Source organism: Rhineura floridana, chromosome 9 (genome assembly GCF_030035675.1).
Source record: "Rhineura floridana isolate rRhiFlo1 chromosome 9, rRhiFlo1.hap2, whole genome shotgun sequence".
Lineage (NCBI taxonomy): Eukaryota > Metazoa > Chordata > Lepidosauria > Squamata > Rhineuridae > Rhineura > Rhineura floridana.
In genome coordinates, this window is record NC_084488.1 from 7,024,356 (window position 1) to 7,043,906 (window position 19,551).

General features: G+C 40.0%; 1 protein-coding gene across 12 annotated transcripts in view; it reads right to left on the reverse strand.

Moving 5' to 3' along the window:
• The window catches only part of PROM1 (prominin 1), a 159,094-nt gene that overhangs the window by 114,701 nt on the left and 24,842 nt on the right, over positions 1-19,551 (reverse strand). For all 12 annotated transcript variants that reach the window (XM_061585455.1, XM_061585457.1, XM_061585458.1 and 9 more), the window contains exon 4: positions 657-715. In XM_061585455.1, coding sequence (XP_061441439.1) covers positions 657-715 — 59 coding nt within the window. The remainder of the gene's footprint in view (positions 1-656; positions 716-19,551) is intronic.

Sequence of the window (19,551 nt, forward strand, 5' to 3'; positions counted from 1 at the left end):
CAATCTCCTTCTCCCTCACACACACTATCCGCACAAGTTGTGTTCCCAACATTCTCTTTATCAGTGAATGTTTTTGTGTTTGATCCTATTGTCTGGCTTAGGAAAATGCCCCACCCAGCCCCACTGGTCCTTAAGACGGCCAAAAGCCCTCCCCACCAGCCTCCTGAATCCAGTCTTCCCTTTCCCTTCCCAGTGGCAAAAAGGGAGATTTGTCCCCTTCCTCCCATTCTGTATCTGGAATAGTGCAAAGCCCGGAGACTATGGCAAATGGTATTCTTCCATGGTTCTCTGAGTTTCAAACCCAAGAGCACTGATGCCCAGTACATCAGGGAGAAGGAAAAGGAAGGACTGAAGGGACAAGCCTATGCAAGGATTTCCACTTTCAATGATCAAAAAATCCCCCTTTTGGAAATCTAAATCTTTTTGGAAAATATTTGATTATGAATTACACGGAAGCTAAGCAGAAAGGAAACATTAGTGAAACCTTACCATGCAGTTTTGCCAAACTGAAATCTGAAAACATAATTCTTGTAAGATAAACAAGAAGCAGATGTAACAAAGTTAACATATAGTGCTTTAACATATATTTTTTAAAAATCAACTCCACAAACACACATTCGCATGCAAACCGCCATTAGCACAGGTAAAAAAGTTACCTTTTGATAGTCACCCGGCATACTTCCAAATGGTTGTTGTGCTAGCTTTTTTATGAGATCTGAAAATAAGTAAGAACATTTCCAAATTTTAGAGAGAATAATCTCAAAAGAAAGAATTGCGTACAGGCAGGTCTTTGTAGACGAAGAAACTCCCAATTTACAATAGAAATCCTAAAAACCCATTGCTCAATATAGAACATCTGAACAAGGCAAGTAAGCTTTAGATTGGATCTTAACATCCATCCATTATTGGCAAAGTAAGTGTACTTGTTTACAGCTTAATTTCTATCAATAGGCTTTTGAAAGTACAGTTAATGATACCACTGTCATGATCTATGAATGCAGCCAACCTGTACCAGCCTCTGAGCTCATCACCTCTTCTTGTGAAAAGTGTGGGCAAAGATGCAGTAGGAAATAGTAACTACTAACCTAATGTGGAACTCAGGGAGCAGAGCATCTCTGGAGTTTTGCTAGACTTATTCTAGCATTTAATTTTCCTTTCTTGACACATTGAAAGTGATTGATGGATTCACATCCCTATCACATTTCTGTGTAGATTTGTACTTTGTACTCCATTTTGAATACAATCCCAAGTCTTTTTGGGTGTTTGGATGCAACAAAACTAGATGCCTTTCCTTCAGAGGTGCAGTTTCTAGGGCAGCTCCCATTCATGTCTACTGTGCTGCAAGCTTGAGGGTGGGGGCTGAAGATCTGCACTGAGAGTTTTACGTGATCGCCATCTCTTCTATGACCATGACTCCTGGAATAACTTGCCATGGACAAGACTCTGCTTTCCTGTATTTACTAATTAACTAAATTGCTTCTACTCTGTGCCAGAGCAGATGTAGGATCTGTTTTGAATGACTAATAATCCAAGGCTTTGACACAGCACATGTTTCATCACAGAGGTTAAAAGGGATTTACCTTCCAAAGCTTACTGGAAGGGCTAATTATGTTAATTCTTTACTCAGTCGCTTTCCCAATCTGCTTGTATATTCAAGGATGCCATCTGCCTGATCAACTGTATTGCTCATAGCGAAGTATTAACCCTTTGGTGTGTGTGTGTGTGTACCTGTGTTATATCTCTTTAAAAAAGTGCTAAAGTCAACTTTATCTGAGCTAACAACCAAATATAAGTTCAGTGCTGAAATGCTCAAAAGAATCTGGGCCATCGGTTATATAAAAAAATTTTGCTTTGCAACACAACACATCATTCACAAACTAAGTGATATGAAGAGAGAACAAAGGCTTTGCAGTAATCTCTATAGACACTAAGCACCAACAAAAAATTGGAACATCATTCCTTTGCCAGAAGAGATTTACATGAATGGGTGACAGGTAAACAGTTGAGCTAAAATACAATGTCTTCTCAGGGTATACAAAGTCTTCATTTGAATATGGTATGGGTGATATCAGTAAAGAAGCTTTTCAAACCCCTGTTGCCCTGGAGTCCAAGGTTATCAAACCCAGATGCCACCACTGAAACAGGATTTATTCCAAAACACTTCTAACCAATTATAAGCTGTGGAAGGGGCAGGGAAAGAGACATAAAGCTGCACTATGCTTGAGATTCTCATGGGCAAGAACTGTAGGAGGAAAGTGGCCAGGAGAACATGAAACTTTATTAACAAAGTTTAAAAAAAACAGTTGTAACAAGTAGACTAGCATTTCTATACTATAACACTTCTATAACACTCTTTAGTGTGTTTAGAGCATTTTGCACACACACTTTTAGTCATTCTCACAACTGTAATCCTTACATAAAGATCTGAAATTGCACATCCAACCTTATCAGGAAGGACTCGACACTTCAAACAACAGCTCATTCGTGTGAAGGCAGGGGTCCGGGATAAACAACCCCCTTTCCTGCCTCAGATTGGCAGGAGTATGGGACATCCCATCATCCTTTTTTTTTTTTTTTAATAATTTTTATTCAAATTTTTCAAAAGACAAACAAAACAAAGTCAAACAACAAAAACATAACAATACAACAAAAGAAAAAAAAATAAAATAGTTGACTTCCGATTTGTCGCAGATCAGCTATAAGTATATAATATATATTAAACCTGTCCCTTAATATATACATACAGGATCACTTTTCTCCATAGGCTATCTTAGTTAATCGTCAAATCCCAATATCATCATTTTATTTTGATCTTTCAACAAAAAGTCTAAGAGAGGCTTCCATTCCTTAAGAAATGTATCTGTCGATTTTTCTCTAAGTAAGCATGTCAATTTATCCATCTCTACTAAGTCCATTAATTTCAATAGCCATTCTTCCGTTGTTGGTGTTGATTCCATTTTCCACTTTTGTGCATATAATAATCTTGCTGCCGTAATCATATATAATATTATTCTTCCATATTTCTTTTCTATTTGTTTATCCATAAAACCCAATAAAAAAAATTCTGGTTTTTGACTGAATATTTATCTTTAGAATTTTTTGCATCATCCTACCTATCTGTGCCCAAAATGATTTTGCCTTTTTACACAGCCACCACATATGATAAAATGATCCTTCTTGTTGTTTACATTTCCAACAAACGTTAGAAACATTACTATACATTTTTGACAACTTTTCTGGAGTCATGTACCAACGATACATCATTTTATAGAAATTTTCTTTAAGATTATAGCATAATGTAAATCTCAAGCCTTTTTTCCACATATTTTCCCATTGATCCATTTGTATGTTATAACCAAACTTTTTTGCCCACTTTATCATACACTCTTTTACTTGTTCTTCTTCCATATCCATTTTCAGCAAGAGTTTATACATTTTTGCAATTGTATTTTCATCATTTGTACACAATCCTATTTCAAAATCAGATTTACTTATTTCAAACCCATACATTTTCTTGTCCATTTTATATCTTTCTAACAATTGTAAATAGGCAAACCATTGAGAACTATATCCTTCCTTTATCAGTTGTTCTCTCTCTTTCATTATATATTCTCCATGTACATTTTCTAATAGTTCTTGATAAGTTAACCATTTCTCTTTTCCAGCCATTTCTCTTCTGTAAAACGCTTCTTGACTTGAGACACATAATGGTATTTTCGAATAGAACCTTGGTTTATATCTATTCCATATTTTCAACAGAGGACGTCTTATAAAATGATTATTAAAGTCTACATTTACTTTTACTTTGTCATACCATAGATATGCATGCCATCCCCACTTCAGGTTATGGCCCTCCAAATCCAATAGTCTTTTATTCCTCAATAAAATCCATTCCTTTATCCAGACTAAACAGCAGGCAGCAAAATAAAGTCTCAGATTTGGTAATCCCTGTCCTCCTCTTTCTTTGGCGTCTTGTAGTAATTTAAATTTAACTCTTGGTTTTTTCCCTTGCCATACAAATTTAGAAATATCTTTTTGCCATTGTTTAAAAGGTAAATCAGAGGATATTACAGGTATTGTTTGAAACAAAAACATCATTCTCGGTAATACATTCATTTTTATCACAGATATTCTACCCATTAATGACAATTGTAGTTTATCCCATTTTAGCAGATCTTTCTTAATCTCTGTCCATAATTTTTCATAATTATTATGAAACAACTTTGAATTTTTATTTGTCATAATGATACCTAAATATTTCAACTTTTTCTCTATTGTAAAATCTGTCTTGTCCATTAACTCTTTCTGTTCCCTTAAAGTTAAATTTTTCACCAACATCTTTGTTTTTTGATTGTTGATCTTAAATCCTGCTAACGGTCCAAATTCTTTTAATTTGGGACATCCCATCATCCTGAGTGACGATCCAGAAACCTCTGCCCTTCTAACTGAAAATTTGACAAGGGTTGGTGCTTCACACATTTAAAATCCTCCAAGTGAATATCTAAAAAAGTGTGGAGTATGAATATGACAAGCCTGAGACATTTTGCCAAGTTCTCATGGAAGCTCATGACTTTCCCCAAAGAATCCTGGGAAGTAAAGGGTGCTGAGCAGTGTTAGAAAACCCCTACAACTCCCAAAATTCCATGGGAAGAGGGATTGATTAACCACTCTAGGAACTGCAACTCTGTGAGGGGAATAGGGGCCTCAAAACAACTCTCTGCACCCTTCACAAACTATACTTTCCAGGATTCTTTGGGGAAAACCATGCCTGTTTAAAGTGATATAAATAATGCTTTAAATGTATAGTGCAGATGGGGCCTTATATAGTAAACTTATGTTTGGAATGTACACGTCTGACTTCAGGTGAGGGCTCACATGAGTTGAACACTGCTATACAAAAATCCTCTTCAGGCAAAAAGCTAGCATGTGAAGGAGAATGGCAATACAGATTCCTTCTCCTTGATATGCTAACTTTTCTGGGCATGAGCAATTGTTGTTCTATGTACGTGTACCTCAGGCCTTGAATGCTCAAACCTATGTGTATCCCACAAGTCTCTCCTGAAGCCTTCCATTTTATTTATAGAATATTTACAGACCGTATTTCAACAAAAAGTTATCAATGCAGTTTACATAGTAAAAAGGGGGGCTTAGGAACATGTTTCACCTTGGCACTGGAAGGAATTAATGCAGCTGCAAGGTGGGGTGGGGAAAAACAATGACTTCATATGATCCAGTGTTTTACTTTGAAGAGAAGACAAACGATTTCCTGCCCACCGCCACCAACCTGGTTATTTTCCCACTGCCATAGGGCTGACTGAACTTGGCCCAGGATTCTGCAATACATTTGCTAGCTAAAATAAGTACACTGACAAATAAGATGTACTTCCAACACTGTTCTGCAACAGTTATTTTGAAGATGACATTTAAAAAACAGCCACCTCATATTGTTTGCAGTTCTATAGGATTCCACCATCATTCATTTTGTCTGTTGTGGCTAACTAAACAGACCACCATCTGGGAGGGATTTGCAATAGATTGAGGGCATCTGAGGATGCTGCTGAAGATGGCCTGTTTCAACCTGCTACAGTTTCCAAAATCATATGGATACTTCTCATGATTCCCTTCCTTGGATTCTCTCTCCCAAATTGATTTTTAAAAGATATATTCAACAATAAACTGGAACTCAATGCTAAGAAAATAGAGGTTCTATCTGTAGGAGGTTCATTTGTTCAGGAAATAAAAAGGTAAAGGTGTCCCTGCACTTATAGTGCAAGTTGTTTCCGACTCTTAGGGTGACGTCTTGCGACGTTTACTAGGCAGACCATATATATGGGGTGGGATTGCCAGTTCCTTCCCCGGCCTTTCTTTACCCCCCAGCATATGCCGGGTACTTATTTTACCGACCACGGATGGATGGAAGGCTGAGTGGACCTCGGCCCCTTTTACCGGAGATTTGACTTCCTCCTTCCGTTGGAATCGAACTCTGGCTGTGAGCAGAGCTTCGGCTGCGTTACCGCCACTTGCCACTCTGGGTTTGAACTTCCCTGAAAGTAGAGGTGGCTAATTCAATACCCACAGGCTATATCTGGTCCCCAAATAATTTCTGACAACCCCTAAAGCCTCCTGATTTGGTTGCTGTGGCACACTTTCAAAAAATGCCAAGCAGAAGGTGGAGTTGTGGAGCTCCATCCGCATGCTGGTGACAGCACAGAGGTTTGGATCTCTTTGGCAGGCCAGTGTGATGATGAGGACATGAATCTCCCCCTCCCTCTGGTCATCTTTTTAAGTTTGGATACCCCTTTTGAGCTTTGCCAAAGGGCCCCTTCTCAATTTTGCATGGTATCATTATTAGACGGTCGTAGAGAGGCTTAAGAAACAGAAGTGCTCTTTCCTGGTCCCTCCAACAATGGCACCATGCCAGAGGGAAAAGGGTCACTTTTGCAAAGATAAAGAGAGACTTTCTGTTTGCTCCCCAGGCCAGTGCTGCTGCTGAGGGAGTGAGTGAGGTGTGTGTCTGTCTGTACCCCCAACGCATACACAATGTGTGTGCAGGCTACTTGTTCTGCCCCAACCCTCTACTGAGTGTGTGCACAAGATATCATGCAGCCTTTAGAGGAGTGGCTGACCCTCAATGTGGCCCTCAGGCCAAAAAAAGGGTTAGTCTCCCCTGCCCTAAAGGATCAGGTTTGCAGTTCTGGGGGTCATTAAGATTCACTTTTGTCCCTAGACTCCTAAGTGACCTTTATGCCCTGAAGATGGTATGCCACCTGCACCTCTTCCAAGACAGAAATAGAAATGGCCTAGCTGTGTACTCACAGTCTGGTAACCTCCAGCACCTGCCATTGTAATGTGTTGCAAATGGGTCTGAAGATTTCTTGGAAACTGCAGAGCTTGAAAAAGTTACTTTTTTGAACTACAACTCCCATCAGCCCTAGCCAGCATGGCCACTGGACTGGGCTGATGGGAGTTGTAGTTCAAAAAAGTAACTTTTCCAAGCTCTGGGAAACTGTAGCGCTAAAATACAGCCACTAAGCTGTTAACCAGAACTAGTTGCTGGGAGATCACCTTGTCTTATATAGAGCATTTTTCTAAGGCTGTTGTGACACTGTAGTTTGCAGTGCCATATGCAGACAGATGGTGCTGTGCACTACAGCATGACCACAGCCTTCTAAATGCTGCTGGGTCGTCACAGCAATGCTGGAGAGCAGTGGCCACCCCAAGTGAGCCACAGAGGAACAGTCACAACAGACCAGGACAACTCCTCGGCAACTATCCTGCTCCACCTCCACAGCCCCCATCCTCACCCTCCTCCTCACCAATGATGCTGTTTCAGCCTTAGCAATGGAGGGTGAGGAGGAGGGAAGTGGTGGAGGTGGGACAGCAGGATGGCTGCTGAGGAACTGCCCAGGCCTGTCTTAACTAGTCCTGTGTGGCTTGCCTCAGCTGGCCACCTCCCTTCTCTGCTGCCCTCCTCCTCGCAGAAGGTCTAAAGGGGTGGTGGAAAGGAGGCTTGTCAACCTGTCACTTAATATTCTCTACCCTGACTGGCTGTGGCACTGCATGGTTTCAAGCAGGAATCTTTTCCAACTCTACCTGGAGATGGCAGGGATTGCATCCGGGCATTTTACATGCAAAGCATGCACTCTACCTAGAAAAGGAGGAGAATTTCTTTTGGGCCACATTTTTAAGCCACTTCACTTAATTCACACCTTCCAAACTAATACACAGATTGGAACATAATTATCCTTTGAATTTTGCAATTCTCTGCTCAAAAACATACTAAAATGTGTTTTTTAAAAAAGCATATTTTATGTTAAAATACATTTAGTAATACATATTTACATTTAAATACAGGTTTAAGTATAGATTTTCATCTGGATTAAAAAATCCACAGATTTATGCTGAAATTGGGACTTATGAAATAGACACAAACTAGAAGTATTCATCCCTAGCTCTACCACTGAGCAATGGCTCTTCCAAGACCTGCCACCAAGATCCCTTTAACTTATTTATGTATTTATAATCTGCACTTTCATTAGAATTTATCAAGGCAGTATACAACATATAAAAATAAAATCAGCAAAAAAAACCATAAAAAAATCAATAAAACATCAATAAATACAGATTGTTTAAAAAGAGAAAATTCAAATTACAAAGGCCTTTCTAAACAATATGGTTTCCAAAAGATGTCTGAAAGAACAGAAGGATGGTTTCTACCAAACTTCTACTAGTAGGGTGTTTCACAGCACAGGGCCTGCCATGTTAAAGGCTTGGTCCCTGGTGAAGGTCAACCAAATCTCAGGGACATGGGGAACCATCAACAGTGCCCCATCAGAAAATCTCAGTGATCAAGGTGGAGCAGAGAACATCAGATAGTCCTTGAGGTACTTTGGAGCCAAGTTGTTTAGGGCTTTGTGAATGAAGGTAAGCTAGAGATGGAGAAGATGCAGTCTAGGACCTTTTGCACTGAAAGCATGCATTCGGTTAGTTGTAACTGGAAGAGGTTTTCAGTTACTTCAACAACCAGCATCTTTTAGAACTTATACTCAGGTCCTGCTTTCAGGCTTCCCATAGGCATCTGATTGGCACTTTGAGAACTGTATGCCAGACCAGATGGGCCACGAGCTATTCCAGCTTCTTTTTGAGGGCAATTTCTCATATTAATTCCTAAAAATATATGGGTTGCACTCAAGAGGCACGTTTTTGCCTTAACATCGCCTTTTAAAGAAGTGATAAAAAGGTAATACACTGAGATCTTGTCATGTCTCAATTCCCAAATACTTTGAACGGTATTTCTAAAGCACAGAAAGGCGTTATGGACATGGATCAGAAGGAGATTGTATCAGGGATCAGGCAGACCTCATCAGCTAGAAATCCAATTCAAGGGAAAGCACTCTACAAACTACACAGAGAAATGAGACTTGGCACCTGATTCTGCTCCTAAGGCAGGGGCAGTTAAATTTCCATGCTAGGAACCAGAACCAAGGTTAGTATCATCATACCACCTGCCTACAGACAGAGAAAAAGACTACAGGTGCGTCTGGCTGCTGCCCTGTGACACTGATTAAATGATTGTTGCTAATGGTTGGGGAGTGGGCACTCAGCAGGCCTGCTCTGTTGGTTAGGTGCTCAACTGAGCTCTGCCTCCGGCTAAAACTACTTGTCTCTTGCTTGGGACCTCTCCCAGATCCTGATGAGCTCATCTTTTTATTAATATAATTCCATTTCTATCTTGCTCCTTAGTGACAGCCCCATGCAAGTCTTAGTTGGAAGGCCAGCAACTTGTCAACACAATCAGTACTGGACAGGTCTTTCCAACAACTGCTTCATAGGTTGCATAGAAATGGAAAAGAAAAAGCATCAACAATTTCCTCTTTTGTGTTGTGTGAAGCAGAATTATTTGGTGAGTATTACCAAGACCTGACTGGGTGAGCTGGGGGTTGTTGGTCTGACCCAGCTTTGCCCACCTGGATACTCGGTGCAGGGATTGCTGTAGTTCATAGAATTTCCATCTCTGACACCAAGAAACTACTCTGTCTTGGAGCTAGCTGTGAGGGACTGCATCTGGTGTCAGGCCAAGGAGACAGTAAACTAGAGTTGCTGCTGGTGTACCGTCTACTCTGCTGCCCAGCAGCTTCTCTGACTGAGCTGGTGGAGGCCATCTCAGCTGTGGTATTGCAGGAACCCAGAACGATGGTCCTGGGCGATTTCAATGTCCATCCTGAGGCTGCGTCTAGCGTTCCAGTTTGGAACTTCATTGCCTCCATGATGATCATGGGGCTGTCTCAAGTTGTCACCAGACTGACGCATAGGGCAGGACACACATTCAACTTGGTTTTTGCTCCAGTTGGAGGAAGAGGTGGTCTGGAAATAGTGGGGTGGATGTCACCCCATTGTCATGGTCAGACTACTTCCTGTTTTAGAGCGTTTTTAGTGTTTTGTCTGCTGCCCTGGGCTCTTTCTGGAAGGAAGGGCAGGATATAATTTTAATAAATAATAACAACTGTTGCTGATACAGACTGTTGTAGCAGAAATGTAGCTGTAATAATTTGAGCTTTTGCTATTCCTATTCCTTTGAGTCACTAAGGCAGAGGATTGCAGGACTGACTTTAAAATCTTGGTCTGTTTTCTTTCCATATCCATCACACAGCTTAATGTTTCTGGGCCTCTCTGAATTCACTATTAGAACGGGAAAAGTTAGTGGCCTTATCAGTTTTGTTGATCTTGATTGAAATCTAGATTTTGCACAAATTTCTGAATATCAATTCATGTTTAACAGAATGGCAGCTGCTGCATAATCAATGGGACTAGAAAGACTAAAAAAGAATTTCTGATTATCACAAATATGAAAGTGAGGGTGGGACAAGTGGAGATTTAACAGTATCCTTCCTACATTTAACAAATATCTGCAAAGGGGTTGCCATTAAAAATGGCATATCCTTGGTCAGTTCTCCCTTACCTGCCATAATGTCTAGGAACAGAAGTCACATTACACAGCATTGTTTCATTGCCAGTTTCCCACTCAGTGGCAGCCAATGGCATTAAGAGCAAGACAGCTCATAATGGGACAATGCTCTATCGCATAATGAGCCAGCCTACATGAAGAATGCCAATTTTGGTTACATCCCTACAGTTAGCCTAAGCTACAGCCTGGTTCCAAATATGACTAAACTCAACAGTTCCAAACAGCATTCCACAACCACTGGGTGGGCCTAGGCAAGCCACATTTATATCCTGACTTTCCATGAACGTGCTCAAGAAAGTTAAGGGAAAAAAGCTCTGCATAAAACAAGGAATAAAAATGAGTATTTTAATGACGCCTGTAACAAATCCAGTAGAAAACTATTCCCATCCACCTGCTGCTATTTTATTGAGCCAAACGGCTACAGGTAGAATTGAAAATGGAGAAGAGTCCCTGGGGTTGTATTCAACATAGCACATGGATTTTTCCTTGTGCAACAAGATTCTTCCTCCGTCTCCTCTTCCTGCATACTCCCTACGTCTGTTTTGGGGGTTCACCTAACCCTCCATAGCAAATTTTGGGATAGTGCAGGGCACATGCGGGGAAGGAGAGGGGTGAGTCCATGGCACTGGCCCTTGCACTACCACAACTTTTTTTGTTGACTACTGCCCCAATCCCTAGCAATTAATATTTTTTATGTATTACAAATACATATCTGGAGACTTTCAACTGAGCTTACAATGTAAAAAAAACAATTTAAAAACTGTAGCTAAAACCCCAATCTTGACAGAAGAGAGGGCCTTCTGCCTTGTGCAATCCTGGTTGTATAAGACTGTCTCTGAGGATCCTGATCAAGCACCAATGTGTTTTTTGACATAAGGTACAGCCGCTTCCATTTGCCAAATACTTTTAAGGTAACCTTTTACACCTGTTCTTATACTTTCATTTTATTGGCTAATCACATGGAATGCCACAGCCCAAAGAGTTACTGAACATCTTTCCTGATAGCACCAATGCAAATAAAAACTAAGGTTTGTTTGTCAGAAAATAGAAAATACAAAGTGCAACATCCATTTTTGTTTTTGTAGATTTTAATCTCTACGGAACTCCATGCTCTTCACAGTTGTAGCTGCTGCGTAAGACAGTTGAATTCTTTACACCAGCAATTTGGTGCATGGTACAGTACTAATCAGCTGCTGCTGTGCAGAAGTGGGGCAACTGGACTCTACCCTGAGGGTGTGTTTCAGGATGCAGAGAAATAGGTCAGGCATGCTGCAGGCAGTAGGCCACCCAGATGTGGGCTGATGTCACTGGGGGTCACTGGGAACCATTCGGAGGCAGGGGCTGCACCCTCCTGAAAGTGGCAGACAGATGGTGAAGCCTGAGTGGGAGGGCAGGGAAATAGGGTAGAGGAAAGGAAAGCTCCCGTGAGAGCTGGGAGGGTCTGCCACTTTGTGTGCGGGGACAGGATTTTTTTTTACAGAAAGGAGAACATTTATTCTGTATGCTGTTGATTTTTTCCTCCCCCTCTTATTTTTCATAATGCTGCTATTGCTATATATGTATTATGTTTTATAGTTGTATCCAAGATTGGTAAATAATAATGTACGTTACTAGATTCTTGTGTTTTATAGAGGGTTGAGCTGTGGAGTTTATTGCTGGGTTGATATTATGAGTAATTTAACACGGCTGCTTATTACGTATTGCTCATTATGTACTATGTATTAATGTGTGTTACATTAGTATGAACTATTTATACAACTTTTAATTTTCGGTATTGTATGGATATTATGTTATGTATTTACATTATAACATGCTGTAAACCACCTGTGGCCTTTTCACAAATATAAAATTTCTAGAGAGAGGCAGGAGAAGGATGAAATGCTCAGCATCCTTCAGCCCATCAACATCCTTCTCAAATTGAACATGGTATATTTCAAGTGATTCAGCCCCCCCCCCAAACTGAATATAGATTTTTTCTTCAAGTTTCAGATATGATGAATCTGTTAATATAACCCAAAGTGATGCTGGCCTTTTTGTCATGGCATGATGCTGTAGGTTCACATTTAATTCCGTCATTCACAATGACAACAAAAATCTCACTAGTGCCTTTAATAACTATCTTGTTTTGCAACCTTGTGTTTGTATCTTTGTCTCTACCTTCCTGCATGACAAATCAGCTTCATTTTTATTGTGACTTATCTATCATACTTGTGAGTTGGATATCATTTTAGACTTTTAGCTTATGCTAAAATTGCATGTCACTAGATGTTTGTCATTCCTTCCAAGACATTTATCATCTGTAAATCAGATGACTATATTCCCTTGGGTCATTAATGTTGAGTAGCCAGGGACCAAAGATCCCTTGTTAAGATGCGTGAGAGAACAACAGCTGAATACTGATTGTTTAAATAAGCTCTCAAGGTTTTATACTAGATATATTTTCCAATATGTGACAGCATTTTGAAATTTAGTTCCTAATACTAATATATAACCTACATGGACTGTAATGTCATGGCCCCGTCAGAGGACTCCTCAGATGAGGACGACTCGGGAGTAACAGCAGCAGACCCAGGAGCAGCAGGAGACACGGAGGAGCCTCCTGAGAATCCAGCTCCTTCTGCCCCTCAGCTGCAGAGCACCCCAGGGACAGCAGAGGCCCTGCAGCCAGACACAGACAGTGAACAGGATACTCCCCCCTCACCTGCAGAACGTAGACAACAGAAGGTCAGGCAGGAGAGGGGCAGGCCTGTCCGCTTAAGGCCCAAACGCTGAGGGCTCACACCTGCTGTCAACCCTGCTCTTTATAAGGCACACCTTGGCTGCAGCTTGTTGCTGACTGCAACGTCAGGCGTGGCTTTGTGTATACCTAGTCCCTGCAGCATCTCTTTGACTGACCCCTTGGCAATTGATCCCGGACCTCCACTGACCTCGCTTCTGGACTTCTGACTCGGCAAGTACGCTTCGGATAGGCCTGGCAGATTTACGGCCAGACTGCCGGCTAAGGACTTTGCTTCCCTGCCAACCACCCAGGAATTTCCAGCCCCCACTGGCACTGCTGACACAGTGTAGAGCTGACATGTAACACACATTTTATTCATTTTAAGATGGTCACCCAGATAAAGAAATCTTAGTTGACCATTGAGATGTAAAATTTCTGGAAATTTTGAAGCCATGGGAAAAAAACTTTTTTCCCCAGAAAAAACTGAAATTTTCAGAAAAATTGAAAAAATGCACTATTAGCACTTTTTACAAATTGAAAATCACTTTGTTACTTCAGGAACATCAAATGTAATTATGTACAAGTTGGTTTGGCATAAAAATACCATATTTGGTATATTAAAAGTACATTTTATTTAAACAATTTTTACAAATCGAATTTACTTTTTAAAATTTTTACTTTTTTGTAACAAGTGGATGTACAAAATCCTGAACTGTAAGGGACACCTGAACTGTAAGGAACCTCTTTTCTTTTGCCAGTTTATGAGGAGCAGGCAAAAAACAATTAACAAAACACAGAAGAAACCATGAACTTTCATAACAAAGGAAATTATTTATGTCTCTGGTAGTCCTCCACAGTCAATCAGACATAAGGCATCCATTCCCATAAAAAGGACTGAGAAAAAGGGGGGAACCAAGATTCAATTAAACATTTTATTCATCATGCTAAAATAAAACATTCTATAATTCATTTTTTCTTCATTTTTTCAAAAAAACCAAGAAAGTCTTCAAACAAATGAAAAAAACATTTTTCCCCTGAATTTTTCTGGGTTTTTTCCCAGCCCTTCACATCTCTAGTTACCATATGAATTTTAATTTATCAATTCAGACCCAAGTTCATATAGACCAATCATTTTACATGATATTGTATTTGTGGCTAGCATCTGCATAACCTTGTACTTCATCCACCAAGCATAACAAAAATAGCAGGAAAATGTACATGTGTAAGTCCTCTTTCACATAACAGAACACAAACATGATTTTCACCAACATACATGGATGAAGCACTGTTCAAGATAGTCTTTAAGATACACTGATGAAAGAAGAGGCATCCCAAACGATTCATCAAGTTGAGGACAGCCCAAAGGTAACTTGACAAATAATCTTCCCCAGTGCAGCAAAGCAACACAACTTTTTTTTTGACAAATATAAATTTTGATCATGTTTGAAATTAAAAAGCAGAATAAGAATCAGATTACTGGACTTAAGAGAAACACATCCTCCAAACCCAATTCCATTGCTCCTCCCCTAGTTTGGCCCAAAAGCCAACAAGGCGTTCTGCTAAGCCCACTTGCTTACCTTCAACATACCTAAACTCCAAGAATCATCAATATGAGGACTAGCACTTGTGCACAGCTCTGATGTAATGAATATTCACTAGTAGTTGAGGGCAGTGTGTGTGTTCCTACTAGCTAATGGAAGGACAAGGAGTTATTTCTGTAAGGATACCATCAGTAAAAAACCTTCTCCTTCCCTTCTCATCCCAATCTATTTAGTCCTCAAAGGATGCCTGCATATTTGCAGTTCCCAAACTTACATGCAGATTGGAACACAGTTAACAATAGGACTGCACACTTCTCTGTTCAAAAACTGTGTACAAAAAGGCACGTTTTAGGGGAAAATGTGTACAAAATTTTGTATGATTTAAATGTGCATTCAAAAAAATCTGCAGAAAGCAGGATGGACAGACATATGATTGAACACACGTAAAACTGAAACAGAATAGAAACAGCCTAATCCATCTATCCCTACTAACAAGGAGAATTTGTAGGCAACAGTCCTCTCTTACTGTTGTTCCTAGCACTGAATGTTCAGGGGCATAGATTAGTACTGTGTTGAAAATTTCTTCCACTTTTGTTAGCTATTAGCCATCAATTAATAAGAAAAGGAATCACATTAACATTTTGCTGAAATTCTTGTGGGTGAAATGTGGGGCTTTTGTCATGCTTATCTTACTTTTTGAGGTGGCCACATGATGTTTGAGTGCCCTTCATTCTACAATTCATCTCACCAGTGGTCTGTATTCTACAGCTTTCTATGCATCAGCCCAGGGAAATTAATCATCCCAAAGGACTTTTTCAGATCAGAAAGTGTGAGTAACCAGGGAGACTGCAAACTGGTGGACAAATATTTCTTTGAAAAACACATACACCAACCTCAGCCACCTTGCAACAATAAGGTAAGCTCAGACACCCGCACCCACTGAAATTGGAAATTCTTAAGTGCCCGGAGAATGAGATGGAAAAATGGAAGGCTTTTTTGCAGAGGAAGAAAACCGTTGACATATTGGAGCTCACATTCTGGTACAGCAGTAAAACAGACTGAATCTGAACATGGAGGTTACATATACCCATGATGACTGGTGTCAACTGGTAAGACCTACCGTCCATTATTTTTTGTGATCAGTTTTTAAAGCTATCCAAGTTGGTGACCTGAAAGTTAAAGAGGAAGGCAGAAAAGCAGGACTACAGCTGAACATCAAGAAGACTGAAGAAATAGCAGAAGATTTATGTAACTTTAAAGTTGACAACAAAGACATTGAACTTGTCAAGGATTATCAATACCTTGGCACAGTCATTAACCACAATGGAGACAACAGTCAAGAAATCAGAAGAAGGCTAGGACTGGGGAGGGCAGCTATGAGAGAACTAGAAAAGGTCCTCAAATGCAAAGATGTATCTCTGAACACTAAAGTCAGGATCATTCAAACCATGGTATTCCCGATCTCTATGTATGGATGTGAAAGTTGGACAGTGAAAAAGGCGGATAAGAGAAAACTCAGCTCATTTGAAATGTGGTGTTGGAGGAGAGCTTTGCGCATACCATGGACTGCAAAAAAGACAAATAAGAACAAATTAAACCAGAACTATCACTAGAAGCTAAAATGATGAAACTGAGGTTATCATACTTTGGACACCTAATTAGAAGACATGATTCACTAGAAAAGACAAGAATGCTGGGGAAAACAGAAGGGAGTAGAAAAAGAGGAAGGCCAAACAAGAGATGGATTGATTCCATGAAGGAAGCCACATGCCTGAACGTACAAGATCTGAACAGGGTGTTCCATGACAGATGCTGTTGGAGGTCACTGATTCATAGGGTTGCCATAAGTCGTAATCGACTTGAAGGCACATAACAACAACAAAGAGTTGGTGACCACCATCACATCTTCTGGCAGTGAATTCCAAATGTTAATTATACATTGTGTGAAGAAGTGCGTTTTAAAAACTGTCCCAAATCCGTTTCATTGGAGACTTCAAGTTCTAATATTATGAGAGAGAGACTAAATGCTTTCTCTGAACCATATAAACTTCTCTGGATTCATGGATGAGGCAAGAATTGTCTTTTCTTTTGAAAGAAGTAAAGATTCAATTAATGTTAAACTAACTACTCTCTTTCAAATGTTAAGTTCAAGATCCTGGCAGATGTATGAGCTCAAAGGCTTAAGTCAAGTGCAAATACACAGTGATAAAATATATGGAGCGTAGGAACCACCCTTTCTACTTTCACATGCTTTCTTTAACAATACTTCACAGTTCAGCTAGAGGAAATGAAGCAAAGCTGAAGACTTGGTGCACAAATCCTACAGTAAAAAATCCCTGATTAATATCATTTGAAATAGTACCTGGTTTCCATGGCAACAAAGCAGAAGCCTCTAAGACATTCTACGCAAGCTAAGAATCACTTACTGAAAACATATATTATACAAGTGAGGCCATCAACATCTCACCACAACCTATGAAGTTTGTTTCATTTCTAAAATAATTATTGAAGCTCATAATAACCTGTTGCACTTAAGGGGGGAAATCACACACACATACACAATCCCCGTCCCCCAGCAATTGACTAGACAAATGACATAATTGCTTCTAATTTTTATGTAACTGATCGCATGTGATATAAATATTCATCTAAGCAATCAAATATTCATCTAAGTGATCAGTAAAGGCAAGCCTGGTTAAGTTTCATAGGACTAAAGCAAATTCAGCATGGTTTCATCAATACTGCACTCAAAAGGATCTAACATGTACCACCAAAGAAACAAGAAACCTTCACAGTTATACCAGGCAGTTCAGTCAAACACCTTTCCACTCTGTTTTTCAAAGTATTCCCAACACAGCTTATCTACAGAACACACACACACACACACACACACACACACACACACACACTAAAAATCACTAGGATAAAAGTATTAACATATTAAGAACTCAGCCAAATGAGAACTGAAAGCCAAATGCAAAAGTTTTACAGCTCTTACAAAAAGCTGGCTTAAGCTTATACAGTAGGGCCCCGCTTTACGGCGGCTTTCAATTAGGGGCAATTCCCCATTTTAAAGCCGATTTTGTGATTTTTTGGCATTTTTGCATAATTTTCGCACGATGCGACCCATCATAGTCAATGGGTTCCGCTTTACGGCGATTTCTGCTTTACGGCTGGGGCCTGGTCCCTAACCCGCCGTATAAGTGGGGCCCTACTGTAGTTCTGTAGGTTAAAACCAGCACTTTGCACTGGGCTTAGTTTAAAGGGTTGGTTTTAACCTACATTCATGGTTTGGGACCAGATTACCTGAATTCTCACTTTCTCACGGACATTTATTTAATTATTAAATTTATATTCCTTCCTCCCAGAAGGAGCCCAGGGCAGCAAACAAGCAATACAATACTAAAAGCATCTTTAAAACAAAACATCTTAAAAACATATTTTTTTAAGAAAATATTTAAAAACATCTTAAAAACGATTCCTACACACTGGAATAAGGTCTCAACTATACACATATCCAAACCTTAAGATCCTCTGATCTAGGTTCCCCCAGCACTCCAAGTGAAGCATCATGGACAATCACCACAGAGAAGGCCTTTCTGGTAGTGGTAGCCCCAGTTATACAATAACCTTCACCCAGAAAAGTTCACCTGGTACCTTCTCTTGCTGCAAGCTGAAGACCTTTTCATTCACCCAGGCTTTTAAGCTGTTTTTAGATCCAGGCTGGATATTGTTTTATGCTGCCCATTACAAGGATATTTTTGTGCTCTTCGATTGTTGATCTTATCTTTTGCATTTGTAGTACAGTTTTGCTGTAAGCAGACCATGAATATTTATTGCTGGGCAGCTATATACAAATAAATGAATAGGTGCTTCTCTTCACAACAGAAAAGCATTCCCAAACCTGGGTTCCAGAGTAGAGGCCCTGTTCCTATCTGATATAATGCTAAATGGAGCAAGGGTATATTGGCTGATGTAAAAGGGATAACCTCCCTCTGCACGTGGGTCCCAACCCATCCAAAATTTAAAAAGGCAGAACCAGCTCTTTGAATTGGCCCAGAAGCTCACAAAAGCTACTGAAATCTGCCTCACACATATTGAATATGAGGAATATGAACATCTCTCGTGACACCTTCAGAAAGTTAGCAGCATATTGTAGCAATTATAGTTGACTTAAGGGGGAGCCCCATGCTGACCATACTATGAAAGCCGAGCCTGGAAATTTCAAGCCATGGATCCCCACTTGGCTCTGTCCAAGGTCAAAGCCTATTAACAAATGCCATTCATAAAAAGTATCTGTAGCCACCGCTACCACCTTCTTTTCAACATGTGTATCTTGTTTTCTAAAAGCACCCCTAGCTTTTTCCCCTCATCAGAAAGGAACACTGTTCTACTGCACCTGAAGCAGGTGCATTAACCTACTGCAGCCTAAGTATGCCTTATCAGCAACACCTCCATCTTGTCAGGATTCAACTTTAATCTCTTACAAAATTAGAACACATGTTTTACACGTAGAAGATCCCAGGTTCAATTCTCAGCATTTTCTAGGTATGGAGAGCTACTGCCAAACAGTTAAGACAATACTGAGCTAGGTGGACCAATGGTTTGACAGTATAATGCAGCTCCCCATGTTCCTAGAACATAGAGGGCATCCTAAAACCACATTCCCCACTGTGGGAGGGCAATATGGCCCTAATTCAGACATTCAAATACTTTGGCCTGATTCCCCCCAAGCTAGTGAGAATACTTCTCTCCCTTTCTGAATCTATTAGACTAATTCTTTAATTCATGATGTGTACAGCCTTTTTAAAAACATTCCAGCAATG